A 15,258-nucleotide genomic window follows, 5' to 3' on the forward strand; every position below is an offset into this window, starting at 1 on the left:
AAATGCCCCTTTTGGAAGGAAAAATGTCCTTTTTTGGGAGGAAAATGTCCCTTTTTGGGAAGAAAATGTACATTTTTGGAAGGAAAATGTACCTTTTTGGAAGGAAAATATCCCTTTTGGAAGGAAAAATGTACCTTTTTGACTTCTTTGCTGGACCTGAAGGTCTGTGGGACGAAGGCGTCGCTTTCGATGGCTTCGATTTCCTTCACTCGCTTCACTTGGTCCAGGAGGGTGGCTTGGTCTGCACAGGGAAGGTGAGATTTATGGGATTTGTGGGATTTATGGGATTGGTGAAATCCCGGGATCCAGGCCCCTGTCCCAGCCATGCCTGAAGGAGATTTTGGGACACGCCAGGAAAAGCTGCTCGTGCAGTGCAGCCCAAAATCTTCTGTTCCAAGGGAAAGCTCTGAGTAAAAATAAACCAGTGAGGCTGGGAACATTCCAAATGCTGACCTAAGGATTTGTGGGATAACTGGGGAAGAGAAAACTCCAGGGAGAGCTCAGAGCCTGAAGGGGCTCCAGGAGAGCTGGAGAGGGGCTGGGGACAAGGATGGAGGGACAGGAACAGGGAATGGATGTGTGGGAGATTGGGAATTGGGAATTCCTGACTGGGACAGGACCCAGGGAATGGCTCCCAGTGCCAGGGGGCAGGGATGGGTGGGAGATTGGGAATTGGGAATTCCTGACTGGGACAGGACACAGGGAATGGCTCCCAGTGCCAGAGGGCAGGGATGGGTGGGAGATTGGGAATTGGGAATTCCTGACTGGAATGGGATTCCCAGAGCAGCTGTGGCTGCCCCTGGATCCCTGGCAGTGCCCAAGGCCAGGTTGGACATTGGGCTTGGAGCAGCTGGCACAGTGGGAGGTGGCCCTGCCCTGTCCCTGGATGGGATTTAAGGTCCTTCCAAGCCAAACCATCCCATAATTCTAAGTTGTCAGGAGCTGCACTACAAGCAAAGTCCATAAATACAACTTTAAACCTAATTTTTTGAGGGATTTAGAAGGAAAAAAAGGGTTTCCTACATTTAAACTTGTGTTTGCAAGTCCTGCTGCCTTGGTGCTGAAAGCTTCTCCTTTAGAACAGATTCCCAAGGATTTTTGGGACAAATCAAAGGAGAGGGAATCAGAATTCACTGAGGCTTTGGATACACCTGGTCTGAGGGTAAATAAAGGGTCCTGATTAAAGCCAGCCATGGAAAGGCAGGAAAAGGAGATTTCAAATCCACAGCTCAGCTCGTTTCACAAAATCCCAGGCAGCTCCAGGATCCCACCCGGATCCTGCACAAAGTGATGGGAATGACAAATCAGGGAAGGGGCAAAAATCACTAAAAGCTGCCAATGACATCAGTGACATTAACGGGGGAAAATGGACTGGAGGAAGCAGAGCCCATTAGTGCAGGGCACTTCTGACAAACACATTATGGGGAGATAAAACGACTTCCAGCTGTTGTTTGTCAGCTGTCAGGGCCAGGGATATGTATTTCATAGGAAAATCAAAAATAATGGAGTCAGAAAGCGCCGAGGCTTCAGACAAAAAAAAAAAAAAAAAATCAATACTAACTCAGTGCACGGTGAGTCTTTTCACCCTGTTAGGGTGGAAAAACAAGGAAGTAAATCTTGGATTAGGGCTGGTTTTTAATAAAAAGGTGATTCCAGCAGCAGGCACAATTTCCAGCCCTGTCAGCTTGGCAAGGGAGGATTTTCCCAGTTTAACTGGGAACATCATCATCATCCTTCAGGGATAATTCTGCATTTTACAATTCCCTATTTACACCTATTGCTCTCCTCCAGTGTGTAAATATACACACTCAGCTTTATAGCTGCAAATTCCTATGGAATTAGGCTGGAGCAGCAATAACCTGGAATGTCACTTGAGAATTAAAATGTGCATTCTCTCGATGCCACCCCAAAACATTGCACACACAAGAATTAGAAACAGCAGAAAATCAGATAAAAGTAAAAGAAACAGAGAATTCTATGATTCTACAAATCAGGTGAAAGGAGAACTTTCCTGCCTAAAATATTCCCATTTTTTTCCTTAAAGACAAAATTTATTCCACTAAGAGTTTTAAAATCACGGAAATAGAAACATTAAATGACCAATAATATCTTGTGAAAGATCCATTAAACAAAAACATGTTTTAAATATTTCTTGGATAATCTCCGAGTGTAAATTTTTATGGATTCATTGCTTATCCATAATCCTGACCATGAACATGAACTTAAAGAGATTTTTTCAAGCAGGTCTAACTCCAGAATCAAAGCAATGGCAAAAAACATCCAATATTCCTCTGAATCTGTTTCTTCCTATTTTACTAATTAGATTTAAGGGGTTAATTTAATTTAAAAATGTAACACGTTTTACATGAAAAGCTTTGAAATACAGAAAAAAGCTGTTAATTTTTCTTGCTCTTTTGAGCTGAGGATTAAAAGAGGGAAACACCCCCAGATCCCAAACTAAACAAACTACAGCAGAAAATATTTCCCCTTTGATCCCATTTTATTTGGGGTTATTGGAAGTGATATTTTTATGCTCTGTGTTTCCCACCACAGCTGGGTTTTCACACATCCCAAAGTTTTAACTGATTCCAGTTTTACTTAAACTGACAAATTAAAGAAAAAATGAAGTTTGCCCCGGGTAATTTGCAGTGGATGACACAAAAGCCTCCCTGGCTGTGGGAGATCCTGGATCCTTCACTCCGCACTGGGAGAAGGAGGAAAATCCAGCAGGAAAATCCAGCCGGAAAATCCAGCAGGAAAATCCAGCAGGAAAATCCAGCCGGAAAATCCAGCAGGAAAATCCAGCAGGACAGGTGGGACTCGCGGTGGCTGTGTCACCCCTGGGCTTCACCAGCCCTGGGGCTCTGCTTCTCAGGGAATTCTCCTCAAATCCTTTGTTTGGATCAGGAGAGGAGCAGCTGTCCCACCCTGATCCCGCAGTGTCCCGGAGTCCTGAGTGCTGGAACTCCAGCTCCAGTGGGAGCTGCTGCAGACCCTCCCTGGAGATCATCCTTGGAGATCGTCCCTGGAGATCATCCCTGGAGATCATCCCTGGATATCATCCCTGGAGATCCTCCTTGGGGATCATCCCTGGAGATCATCCCTGGAGACCCTCCTTGGGAATCATCCCTGAAGATCCCTGGAGATCATCCTTGGAGATCATCCCTGGATATCATCCCTGGAGATCATCCCTGGGAATCATCCTTGGAGATCATCCCTGGAGATCCTCCCTGGAGATCCTCCTTGGGAATCATCCCTGAAGATCCTCCCTGGAGATCATCCTTGGGGATCATCCCTGGGAATCATCCCTGGATATCCTCCTTGGGAATCATCCCTGGAGATCATCTCTGGATATCCTCCTTGGGAATCATCCCTGGAGATCATCCCTGGAGATCATCCCTGGAGATCCTCCTTGGGAATCATCCCTGGAGATGACTGGAGATCATCCTTGGAGATCATTCCTGGAGATCTGCCCTGGAGATCCTCCTTGGAGATCTTCCCTAGAGATCCTCCCCAGAGATCTTCCCTGGACAACTTCCCTGGCAATTCTCTCTGGAAACGCCTGCTGGAGACCCTCCCTGGAGAGCTTCCCTGGAGATCCCCCCGGAGATATCCCTTGGAGATCTTCCCTGGTGATCCTTTCTGGAGATCCCCCCCGGAGCCTCAGTGACCACTCCAGAGGTGAGACCTCCCACCAGCTGGAGCAGAATCCAGAGGGGATCAGCCCAGGAATGTCCCATTGCTGCGAGCCCTGGGAGCAGCATTCCCGGCACGCCGGAGCGGGGCTGTGCCCGGAGATTTCCCAGGAGATTTCCCGGGATACTTCCCGGGATCTCCGGCGGCTGATCCCGTTTCCCGGCCGGGCTTGGCTGCCGTTAGAGGGAGGCACCGCCTCACTCAGCAGCGCCGCAGCCGCGGATGCCGAGCCCGGGGATGCTCCAAGCGGAGCGGCCCTGCGGGATCCATCCATCCCTGCAGGATCCATCCATCCCTGCGGGACCCATCCATTCCTGCGGGATCCATCCATCCATCCATCCCTGCGGGATCCATCCATCCATTCCTGCGGGATCCATCCATCCATCCATTCCTGCGGGATCCATCCATCCATCCATCCCTGCGGGATCCATCCATCCATCCATCCCTGCGGGATCCATCCATCCATCCATCCCTGCGGGATCCATCCATCCCCGTGGGATCCATCCATCCATCCCTGCGGGATCCATCCATCCCTGCGGGATCCATCCATCCATCCATCCCTGCGGGATCCATCCATCCCTGTGGGATCCATCCATCCATCCATCCCAGCGGGATCCATCCATCCCCGCGGGATCCGTCCATCCCCGCGGGATCCATCCATCCATCCCTGCGGGATCCATCCATCCCTGTGGGATCCATCCATCCATCCATCCCAGCGGGATCCATCCATCCCCGCGGGATCCGTCCATCCCCGCGGGATCCATCCATCCATCCCTGCGGGATCCATCCATCCCTGTGGGATCCATCCATCCATCCATCCCAGCGGGATCCATCCATCCATCCCTGCGGGATCCGTCCATCCCTGTGGGATCCATCCATCCATCCATCCCAGCGGGATCCATCCATCCATCCCTGCGGGATCCATCCATCCCTGTGGGATCCATCCATCCATCCATCCCCGCGGGATCCATCCATCCATCCCCACGGGATCCGTCCATCCCCGCGGGATCCATCCATCCATCCCCGCGGGATCCATCCATCCATCCCCGCGGGATCCATCCATCCCTGCGGGATCCATCCATCCCCGTGGGATCCATCCATCCATCCCTGTGGGACCCATCCATCCATCCATCCCTGCAGGATCCATCCATCCCTGCGGGATCCATCCATCCATCCATCCCTGCGGGATCCATCCATCCCCGCGGGATCCATCCATCCATCCCTGTGGGACCCATCCATCCCTGCGGGATCCATCCATCCATCCCTGCGGGATCCATCCATCCATCCACCCCTGCAGGATTCAACCCTGCGGGATCCATCAATCCCTATGGGATCCATCCTTACAGGATCCATCCATCCCTGCGGGATCCATCCCTATGGGATCCATCCTTACAGGACCCACCCCAGATTCCAGGATCAGCTTCCATCCCCCTCATCCCTCCCATAACTCACCCTGGCTCATTCCCATCCCCACTTCCCGATCCCTGAGCTCTGCTCCCACACTTTCCCAGCTGTTGGGATTCCCAGGGAAGGATTTCCCAGCCAGTCACAGGAGCAATAAATGCATCCCAAACCCAGAAACTGCAGAGAAACCTTTGCCCGCTCATTTCCCTGCTCCCAACTTCACCATAAGCACTTAAAAATACAATTAAATGTATTAAAGTAGCAAGTTGGGAGTACTCCAGAATCTATTTACTACAGCGAGTACACGGGATTTACAAATTCAGCTGGAGAAATGCAAATTAACAAGAAAAACTTTGTCCAGGCTTGTTTTAACATCCTGTGAAAATGAGGTTGTCATTAAAATATATTAAAAATAGCATTTTATGAGCACTGTGGTACTTCCTACAGATAATAGCACAGAGAGTTCTACAGAGAGTACCAGACTACTCTGAGTTTGCTGTTTTGATACATTTTCGTGGTAATAACCTCATTTTTATAGGATTTTAAGCCAAGTCTGGACACTAACGGCTTTTCTTTTAAAGACCTGGGAGCACTAAGTATAAAAAGCAGTGTAAAACAGGAGGGGAAAGTTCAGCAAGTGAGCTCTGAATTTAAGAACCCTAAATTTAAGAAAATATCATTTAAGAACACTGACTTTAAGAACTTTGAATTTAAGAAGGTTTCATGTAAGAATTTTTAATTTAATGTTGAATTTAAGAAATTGCTGCTGGAGGCCTGCACCTCCTGTGTGCTGTCCCCACAGCCCTGGTCTCTCCTGCAACCCCATTCTGGGGCTTTTTGGGGTGTTTTGGAGACCGTGGCAGGCTCTCAGTGGAGGGGTGGGCACAGCCCTGGCACAGGGAATTCTGGATTTGGGGAATTCTGGATTTGGGGACACAGCCCCAGCACAGGGAATTCTGGATTTGGGGAATTCTGGATTTGGGCACCCCGTGTTTGCCAGCCGAGCCCGCCGCGCTCCTTCCTGGGCACACAAAGCCAGGCCTGTAATTCAATGCTCATTTTACCCTTGTCTCAGTGGAGATTTCTCCCCGCTAATTGATAGAAATTAAGCCATTAATCAAGGCACCAGCCATCATTCAACCCGGGGAAGATGAATCCAAACTTTCATCATAACCACCTTCCCCATTTTAGTGTTCATTAGCATTAATTTTTAATGCAATTATGCTCTTCTTTTACGCTGAGCTCATAAATTACTGCTCTTTTGTTGCTCGCTGGCCTTGTAAAATCCAAGGTAATGCTTTGTGCTCTGATCTTAAAGGCAATTACTGCCTGCTCCTACCTTTCCCAGCCCTCCATCCCAAATAACCTCTGTGCTGGAGGTCCGGGCTCAGCAGTGGGGATCCCACACGGATCTTTCCCACAGAGCATTTGTCCACGTTAAAACCACACAAGGCAGAGCCAGAACCCTACATTGAAGAAAATAGCATTTAAGAACACTGACTGTAAGAACGTTGAATTTAAGAAGGTTTCATTTAAGAATTTTTACTTTAATTTCATGTTGAATTTAAGGAATTGCTGCTGGAGGCCTGCACCTCCTGTGTGCTGTCCCCACAGCCCTGGTCTCTCCTGCACCCCCATTCTGGGGCTTTTTGGGGTGTTTTGGAGACCATGGCAGGCTCTCAGTGGAGGGGTGGGCACAGCCCTGGCACGGGAATTCTGGCACAGGGAATTTTGGATTTGTGGGCACAGCCCTGGCACAGGGAATTCTGGATTTGTGGGCACAGCCCTGGCACGGGGAATTCTGGATTTGTGCTGCTGGATCCCAGCATTACGTTTCTGTTTCTTCATGGAATGAAGTCACTCACTCCAGCTCAAGGCCTGCCCAGCACCAATAAAACATCACCCACCTCTGAGCTCCCAGTTTATCTAACCCCTAGACAGCCTAAACAGGACAATTCCCAGTGAAGTCTCATGCTCATCCCACAGATTCCCAGAAAAACACCCTCTGGAAGTACCTGTGTGATGGGCCCAGATCCACAAAACCCTAATTTCTATCAAAATAAAATTCCCCACACCAGGGACTGTGATCTGAGCAAATGGATCTGGAATTTTGTTCCATACACCCCTATTTATTTCCCCCCCACACCCCTATTGATTTCCCCCACACACCCTATTTATTTCCCCCATAACCCCCTGTTTATTTCCCATACACCCCTATTTATTTTCCACATACACCCCTATTTATTACCCCATACATCCCTATTTTCCCCATAACCCCCTATTCATTTCCCCCCACACCCCTATTGATTTCCCCCCACACCCCTATTTATTTCCCCCATACACCCCTATTGATTTCCCCCCACACCCCTATTTATTTCCCCACACACCCCTATTTATTTCCCCCATACACCCCTATTTATTACCCCCATACACCCCTATTGATTTCCCCCCACACCCCTATTTATTTCCCCACACACCCCTATTTATTTCCCCCATACACCCCTATTTATTTCCCCCATACACCCCTATTGATTTCCCCCCACACCCCTATTTATTTCCCCCATAACCCCCTGTTTATTTCCCATACACCCCTGTTTATTTGCCTTTAGGAACAGCTTTTCAATACGTAGCCATAAATTTGTGTTTCAACTGACTGGAGTCCAATAAGCAATTCCATGATGGTTTTTACAACCCCATTCCCTTAAGTGACTTCTCCTTTAGCACAAATAAATGCCATGGAGATGACAGGGAAACACACAACATTAATGAGGTACAGAAATCTGATTTGTTTCTCATCTTGAAATTTGAAGACCATTTCAAGACTTTTAATTTGTAAAAATAAATCATAAATTTCCCTGTTAGGGAGATCATAAATTTCTGTTTCACTTGTAGAACAGTAAAACTTTAATGACATCCCTGCTGCAATTGCTAAAATAAAATCACTCAAATGTCAGCTTCAAATCTACTTTGATATTTTTAAAGATTCATGGAATGGTTTGGGTGGGAAGGAACTTAAAGATCATTTAATTCCCACCCCAGCCATGGCAGGGACACCTCCCACTGTCCCAGCTGCTCCAAGCCCAATGTCCAACCTGGCCTTGGGCACTGCCAGGGATCCAGGGGCAGCCACGGCTGCTCTGGGAATTCCAGCCCAGCCAGGAATTGGGAATTCCCTATTCCCAATCTCCCAATCAATGGCACTGGGAGCCATTCCCTGTTCCTGTCCCTCCATCCTTGACCCCAGCCCCTCTCCAGCTCTCCTGGAGCCCCTCCAGGCCCTGGCAGGGCTCTGAGCTCTGACTGGAGTTTTCCCTTCTCCAGGGGAACATTCCCAGGGCTCTGAGCTCTCCCTGGAGTTTTCCCTTCTCCAGGTGAACATTCCCAGGGCTCTGAGCTCTCCCTGGAGTTTTCCCTTCTCCAGGGGAACATTCCCAGGGCTCTGAGCTCTCCCTGCAGTTTTCCCTTCTCCAGGGGAACATTCCCAGGGCTCTGAGCTCTCCCTGGAGTTTTCCCTTCTCCAGGGGAACATTCCCAGCTCTCCCAGCCTGGCTCCAGCCCTGCAGCAGCTCCAGGATATTGGGATCAGGGCTCTCCAGGGAAAGCAGGGAAGCAAAAGAGGGAACTCTGGAATGCAAAGGGGCAGGAGAGGATGGGCAGGCACCAAGCAGGGCAAAATTTAAGGAAGACATTCAGAAGTGATCATTAATTACAGCAACTTTAATAAAAAGCCAGGAATTGATTCCTCCAGCAGCCATTATCCATTGGGGGCCATCGATTCCCTTTCCAATTCCCTTTCCAATTCTCTCTCCCTCAGCTCTGGACACACAGAGTGGCCAAGACCCCAAATTCCCCTTGCCCTTCCCATCTCTCATCATTATCCTCACGTGGCTGCTCTTCCTAACAAGCCCCACTCTGCCGCTGCACCAAAACCTGGCATTTTTTATTTTCCCCTTGATTTGCTCCTGCCCCCTTTCAATCCCAACCCTGCACCGTGAAGATTAAACAGAGATAAAAGAAGATCAGAGTGTGTGCCAGATGCTGGAGCTGCCTCCTGGGAGCAGCAGCACAGCACCAGGTGTTGGTGGCAGCCTAATGAAGTGACACTGGCACACCAGGGACACCCAGGGCGGGGCTCCAAACCTGCCATTAGCCAGGCAAAAACCAGGAATATTGGAAATTCCAGGGAAAAACAATCCATCCCTTCATTGAAATGCATTACCCGTATTCAATAATTTGGGGGTTAAACAGATTGAGTTTGGTCTTTGCCACCACAATGAAGTTCAGGATAATTTACTGAAGATCAACGAGGAGCTCAGGCAGTAAGTGATGAACTTCAGGGCATCCCAATGGAGGCTTGAGTGAAGCACTTTAACTTATTACAGACTGACCTCACCCCAGCAAATCTTCTCCTGGCGTGGTTTAATATCCATCACACCCAGGGAAAGGCTTTTAACTCCCTCCTAAGGAAGTGGGAAGGGAACTCAGTGGGTTGGGGTGTCCTGGGCAGGGTTGGACACACCATCCCTGTGGGTCTCTTCCAGCTCAGGATATTCCTGATGAGATTCTTCATGTGAGAGCTCCTGGCCAGCAGGTGAAAGATGAATATTAAAAAATAAAACTTTTCATTTGGGTTTACAGAGTTTATACTTAAGGGATTTTCTAAAAGCTGAGTCCTCCAGGTTTTTTGCTTTTGTGACCCCCCCCATCAGTCAAAATCACGGAATCACGGCACCACGGGGTGGCTTGGGTCGGAGGGACCTGAAGACTTGAAGGATTTAACTTTTGGTGAAGAAAAATCACCCCAGCAGCACAGAGAGCTCAGTAAAAGCCAGGAAGGACCCTCAGGGATGGGTTTATTCCCCGTTTATTCTCCAGCTGTCTCCCAGCCACATTCCCGCTCTCGTTTGCATCCCTCCCTCCCCCTGCCCACGTGGGCCTCATTTCCAAGCCCATTCAAAATGATATTTTCCAAGCATGTGCCACACGACTTGTTCATATAAATGGAACAAATTAAACTGTCTCCACAGATATCCCTTCACATTTGTAGCCCTGATTCCTCTCCCTCACACGTGGCCGAGACACCGAATTATCTCCCTGCAGAGGTTGACCTCAGGATATTGGATTCTGCCACGGAGCTCTCCGGGACTAAACCGACGGGAAACACTTAATCACCCCTGCCTTTGCAGGGAGAAAAAATCAACTTTAAATTTGCCCTGATGAAAAATCAATAAAGCAGTAATTGCTTGGCTTATCACGGCACGGAGGGACAAATTGGGAAGCGGAGCTCGGCGCGGATTCCGGGGAAAGGCGCGGAGCTTCGGGATCGCTAAGCCAGAAAAGGGAAAAGGTCTCGGAGCGATAATTAAATCTACTCCCGCTGATTTTCTGCCAAATTTATTTCCCCCGAGTTCATCAAATTGCTGCAGTGCTCACCGGGGGTGGGGAGAAAGAACGAAACAGTTCAGAAGTGGGCTGGCACGCGCCGGGCACGGGAACACAAATCCTGGGATAAAGGCACCAGGAAATGCAAATCCTGGGATAAAGGCACCAGGAAATGCAAATCCTGGGGTAAAGGCACCAGGAAATGCAAATCCTGGGATAAAGCACCAGGAAATGCAAATCCTGGGGTAAAGGCACCAGGAAATGCAAATTTCAGGATAAAGGCACCAGGAAATGCAAATTCTGGGATAAAGGCACCAGGAAATGCAAATCCCGGGATAAAGGCACCAGGAAATTCAAATCCTGGGATAAGGGCACCAGGAAATGCAAATTCTGCTATAAAGGCAAAGGAAATGCAAATCCTGGGATAAAAGCAAAGGAAAATGCAAATTCTGGGATAAAGGCACCAGGAAATGCAAATCCCAGGATAAAGGCACCAGGAAATGCAAACTCTGGGATAAAGGCACCAGGAAATGCAAATCCCAGGATAAAGGCACCAGGAAATGCAAACTCTGGGATAAAGGCACCAGGAAATGCAAATCCTGCTATAAAGGCAAAGGGAAATGCAAATCCTGGGATAAAAGCAAAGGAAAATGCAAATTCTGGGATAAAGGCACCAGGATAACGCTCGCCCCATCCAGCACCACCCTCCCTCCATCCACCTATGGAATGATTGATTGCCAAAAATCCACATTTTCTATCCTACTGTGCTCCAGAACAACTTCTGTTCCTGGTTTCCTGATGCATCCCCAGCTCCTCCTCCCCACACGTGGCCCTGCCATGGTGTTATTTCAAACTCAAGATTTAAAAATCTTATTATTCGTGGGAGATTAAGAGAAACGAGCCCAAAACCTCTCCCTAACATCATCCAAGATGTCCCAGTTTTTCCTTTGCATTTTTTTTTCCAATTTTCCTCTTGTCCACTTCATCTATTCGGAATTTGTCTGGAGTAAAACCCAGTTGGGTGGCAAAATCCCCTCTGGATTTTTTCACTTTTCAGGCAGCCCCAAAGCAAGTAAACAAAAACCAAACTAGGAAAACCCAACCACTGAAAATACTCCTGGAAAAATAGTAGGTTTTGCTAATAGACCTAATTTCATGCAGCAAATTAGCATAGCTCCAATGGAAGTGCAAATGTAACAAAACTGAAAAATTCAAATTAGGTGGGGGGAGCCTTTTTCTTTCTTTCTTTGCTTTTTAGTCACTTAAAAAAAAAAAAAAAAAAAAAATCAGCATTTTGCTGTGTGTCCTTCACCGGGCTGGAGGGACTATGGTAATTAAAACATTTAAACCAGCACGAGCCCCCAGTCTCTAATCTGGAGCTGGGGTCAGCTGTCTGCAGATTCTAATTTATCCTCAATTTTTTATTCATGCTGGGGAAATGCTGCATATTTAACAGGAAACCAGCAGGAAGGGGCAGTGCTGGCCTTGGAGGTCAAATAATTTGATTTCCGAGCAGATTACATGGAACATCCAACGTCTAATCTCACACCTGATTTGGCAATAAAATGACAATAAAAGGAATGTTAAGACACCCCTCGCTATGGGGTGGGCAATAACCAGTTTTTATGAGTTGGGAAAGGATTGGTTTATTTGTAGAATTATTTTTATTGCAGCTCCTGAGTAAAGGAGTCACAGGATGCCTACAGGGGCTGGAATTTCCTTTTGGAGGGTTCTAGTTAGGGAAATAAAATAAGGGATATTAGAGAAATAAAAATTCTTTTAAAATAGTAATTTAGAACTTTTTAAAAAGATTTAATTCAATATAATTTTGCTTTATCTTATTTTATTTCAATGATTTTGTGTAGCACTCGGTGCTCTGGTGGGATCAGTCACAGTTTGGAATTAATGGTCTGGAAAGTTTTTTCCAACCTCAGGGATCCCCATGAGGGATCAAAGAGGGTTAAAAACCACCCAGAGGGGTTGTGTGAGGAAGGAAGAACTAAGGAAAAATGCAAAATGCTCTTTTTCCAAGCAAAAGATGTCACTGCAGCCTGGGACAGGGAAGGGAACACATTCTAAGCACTGGATAAATGTCCTGTTTGCAAATCCATATGGGACATAAACCCACCTAAAACTGGAATTTTGAATCCATTTGGACATAAACTTAACAAATAAATGGAGTTTCCCCAGTGTGCAATTCCCCTGGATGTCTTGGAATGCTCCAATGCCTCATACACAATTTAATAAGATTTTGTATTTTCCAGGGAGAATGAACTTTCATTCCTAACTGGGAGCCAACTCCTCAGAAAATGGATGAATTTGAGTTGCTCAGAAAAAAAATCTTCATTTTCCAACACTGTGACATCCTCACAACCCTTCAAAGCCACCCCAGGACAGTTTTCATGGCTTATTAATAAATTGTAGAGGTTTTCCTCCCCATTTCCCTGGAAATCCCATTGTTCCCAAGTCATGAATTGCCCCTTTTTTCTTCCCTCTGCCTCTCCACACTCACCCTTCCCAATCCCTGCTGGCACAGCAATTGCCAGCACATCTGCCACTCACAATGAGATCTGAGCACAAAAAATCAATGTATTTTTCCACACAAAAATGTTCCCAAACTCTATTTTCCCTGCGGATTGGTGCTGGTGGGACCCAACCAGCTCATCCCAAAATCCCTGTGCCCATGGGAGCCTGGCTGGGTGACAACTCCAGGTGGAAAGGCTCCCCCTGGGCCATGGGTTCCAAAATCCAGGAATCACAAAGGGGAGGGGGCACAGCTCCTTGGTTTGGTCCTTTTCCAGTCAGATTTGGATTTTTTCCCTCCTGCCTTGTCAGGGTCACTTTTCCACTTGAATTTCCTCCTTGGGTATCACAACAACCTTCTCCAAGCAGGATTAACTAGGAGCATCAATTAATTCCTCTCAGCATCCCAGGTAAAACAAACTAAAGATTAGAACATTTTGATTTTGAGTGAAATTCTCAGCAGCCGTGGTTTCAAAAATGGGGAATTTTCCTGAGTTCCCTCTTGGAATTAAATCATGGAATCCCGGAATGGTTTGGGTTGAAGGGACCTCAAAGCCCACAGAGCTCCAGTGAGGATTTGAGGCTCCTGGATTGTTTGGATTGGCTCCCTCAGATATTGGAAATGTCTCTTCCATCACTCCCTGACATTTCAATCCATGTGGTTTCATTATTCCACCTGCTGGACTGCAGAGAAGCAGCTCAGGGCACCAGATCCCATCATCAGCCCAGGGAGGAAAATCTCACAGCCCCACTAGAGCTTAAAAATAATAATTTCTGTCTTCCTGGGCTTTAGTTTGTTATGAAATAGAAGAAAATTCCTCACCTTCTTCCTTTCTTCTCTTGGCTTCTTCTTCACTTCTCTCCTTGGCCTTCAACGCTTCATCTGCTTTGGCTAAAAAGAAGAAAACCAGTTGGAATTAGTTAAATTTATCCAATCAAATAAAGGAATTATGGAATGGTTTGGGTTGGAAGGACCTTAAATCCCATCCATGGCAGGGACACCTCCCACTGCCCCAGGCTGCTCCAGCCCCAGTGTCCAACCCGGCCTTGGGCACTGCCAGGGATGGGCTGTCGACAACCTCTGGCCAAACAATATTTTCAGGGCTTTAATCCCAATTTCATGTTCCTCCCTGCAGGCCCCACAATGAAATCCACGTGCCTGACAGACCAGAACTTGGTTCTTCATTAAATTCATTTAAAGCCATTCCCACAGTTAAGGAATGGCATAAATGGGATTATGGAGGGTAATATCAGGTCAGTATTAGAGGCAATATTAATTCAGTACAAATCCCCACATTGATTTTGGGGTCAGTAAAGCCCTTAAGAGACTTTTAAGAGGTTTTGTTTTCTTTCTTTAAACCCCAATCTCCCCTGCCCAGCTGCCCCCAGACCAAACTGCACCGACCCAAAGGTGGTGCACCCATGCAGTGGCAGATTTTCTGAATAATCCATCAGGCCTATTTTGGGGGTAAAACGGAAACAAAACAATATTTCCAGGCCTGCAGACTGTTCAGAGTGGGAGTCAGCTCTTCCTCAGGACTTTATTAGGCAGTACACAATTTTCTCTTCACTCCAAATCACAGCAGCAGTACTTAATCCATGTTCCAACAATCTTCTTTAAAAAGAATCTTTTTCCCTCTAGAAACCTCTTCCCTTATTACTTAATTATCTACCAGTTGCTCAACTGCAGGGGTTTTCAAACACTTTCCTACAGATGTTAAAGAAGATTAAAAATATACAGCACAGTAACAAGGGACTATCAATATACTCTGTAAATTAATTAAATTTCTGTTCTAGCACATCATTTATTCCAAAGCATTAATGTCTCAAAGGAGCCATTCTCTTTTATTGCCATCTCACTGCCTGATGAGTGAACTAAGTGAGAATAAGTCTCTAATAACATTATACTTGATGAAATATTAAGTTTTCAAAAGTATCACCAGGCCAGAAAGGAAAGAACCAAAAAGGACCAGAAATCCAGCATTTACACCAGGCCTTCCCAGGGAGGGAAATCACTACAAACTGTGCTCTGAATGGCAAGAGCTCAGTCAGATTTGCAAATATTTACTCCGAGCACCTCCTGAATGAAGCAATAATTGATGAAAACCAAACTCAGCTCAGGAGGGGGGTGAAGGGGTCGCTGCTTTTTGGAGCCACCGGCTCCAGTTTAAAATGCACAACCTGACCAGGGTGTTACCAAATTATCCAATCACTGCACTGACAGCTGCTTCCACCTCCACAATTTTATACATA

At 47.1% G+C, this 15,258-nt stretch overlaps 1 protein-coding gene across 1 annotated transcript in view; it reads right to left on the reverse strand.

The window, feature by feature from the left end:
• LOC110476133 (uncharacterized) overlaps positions 1-15,258 on the reverse strand; it is a 124,291-nt gene that overhangs the window by 25,665 nt on the left and 83,368 nt on the right. Inside the window, exons 8-9 of the mRNA XM_077785752.1 lie at positions 13,829-13,897; positions 135-241 (exon numbers count right to left, since the gene is read on the reverse strand). Of these exons, the coding sequence (XP_077641878.1) occupies positions 135-241; positions 13,829-13,897 (176 nt within the window). The remainder of the gene's footprint in view (positions 1-134; positions 242-13,828; positions 13,898-15,258) is intronic.

This window comes from Lonchura striata, chromosome 10 (assembly GCF_046129695.1).
Source record: "Lonchura striata isolate bLonStr1 chromosome 10, bLonStr1.mat, whole genome shotgun sequence".
NCBI lineage: Eukaryota > Metazoa > Chordata > Aves > Passeriformes > Estrildidae > Lonchura > Lonchura striata.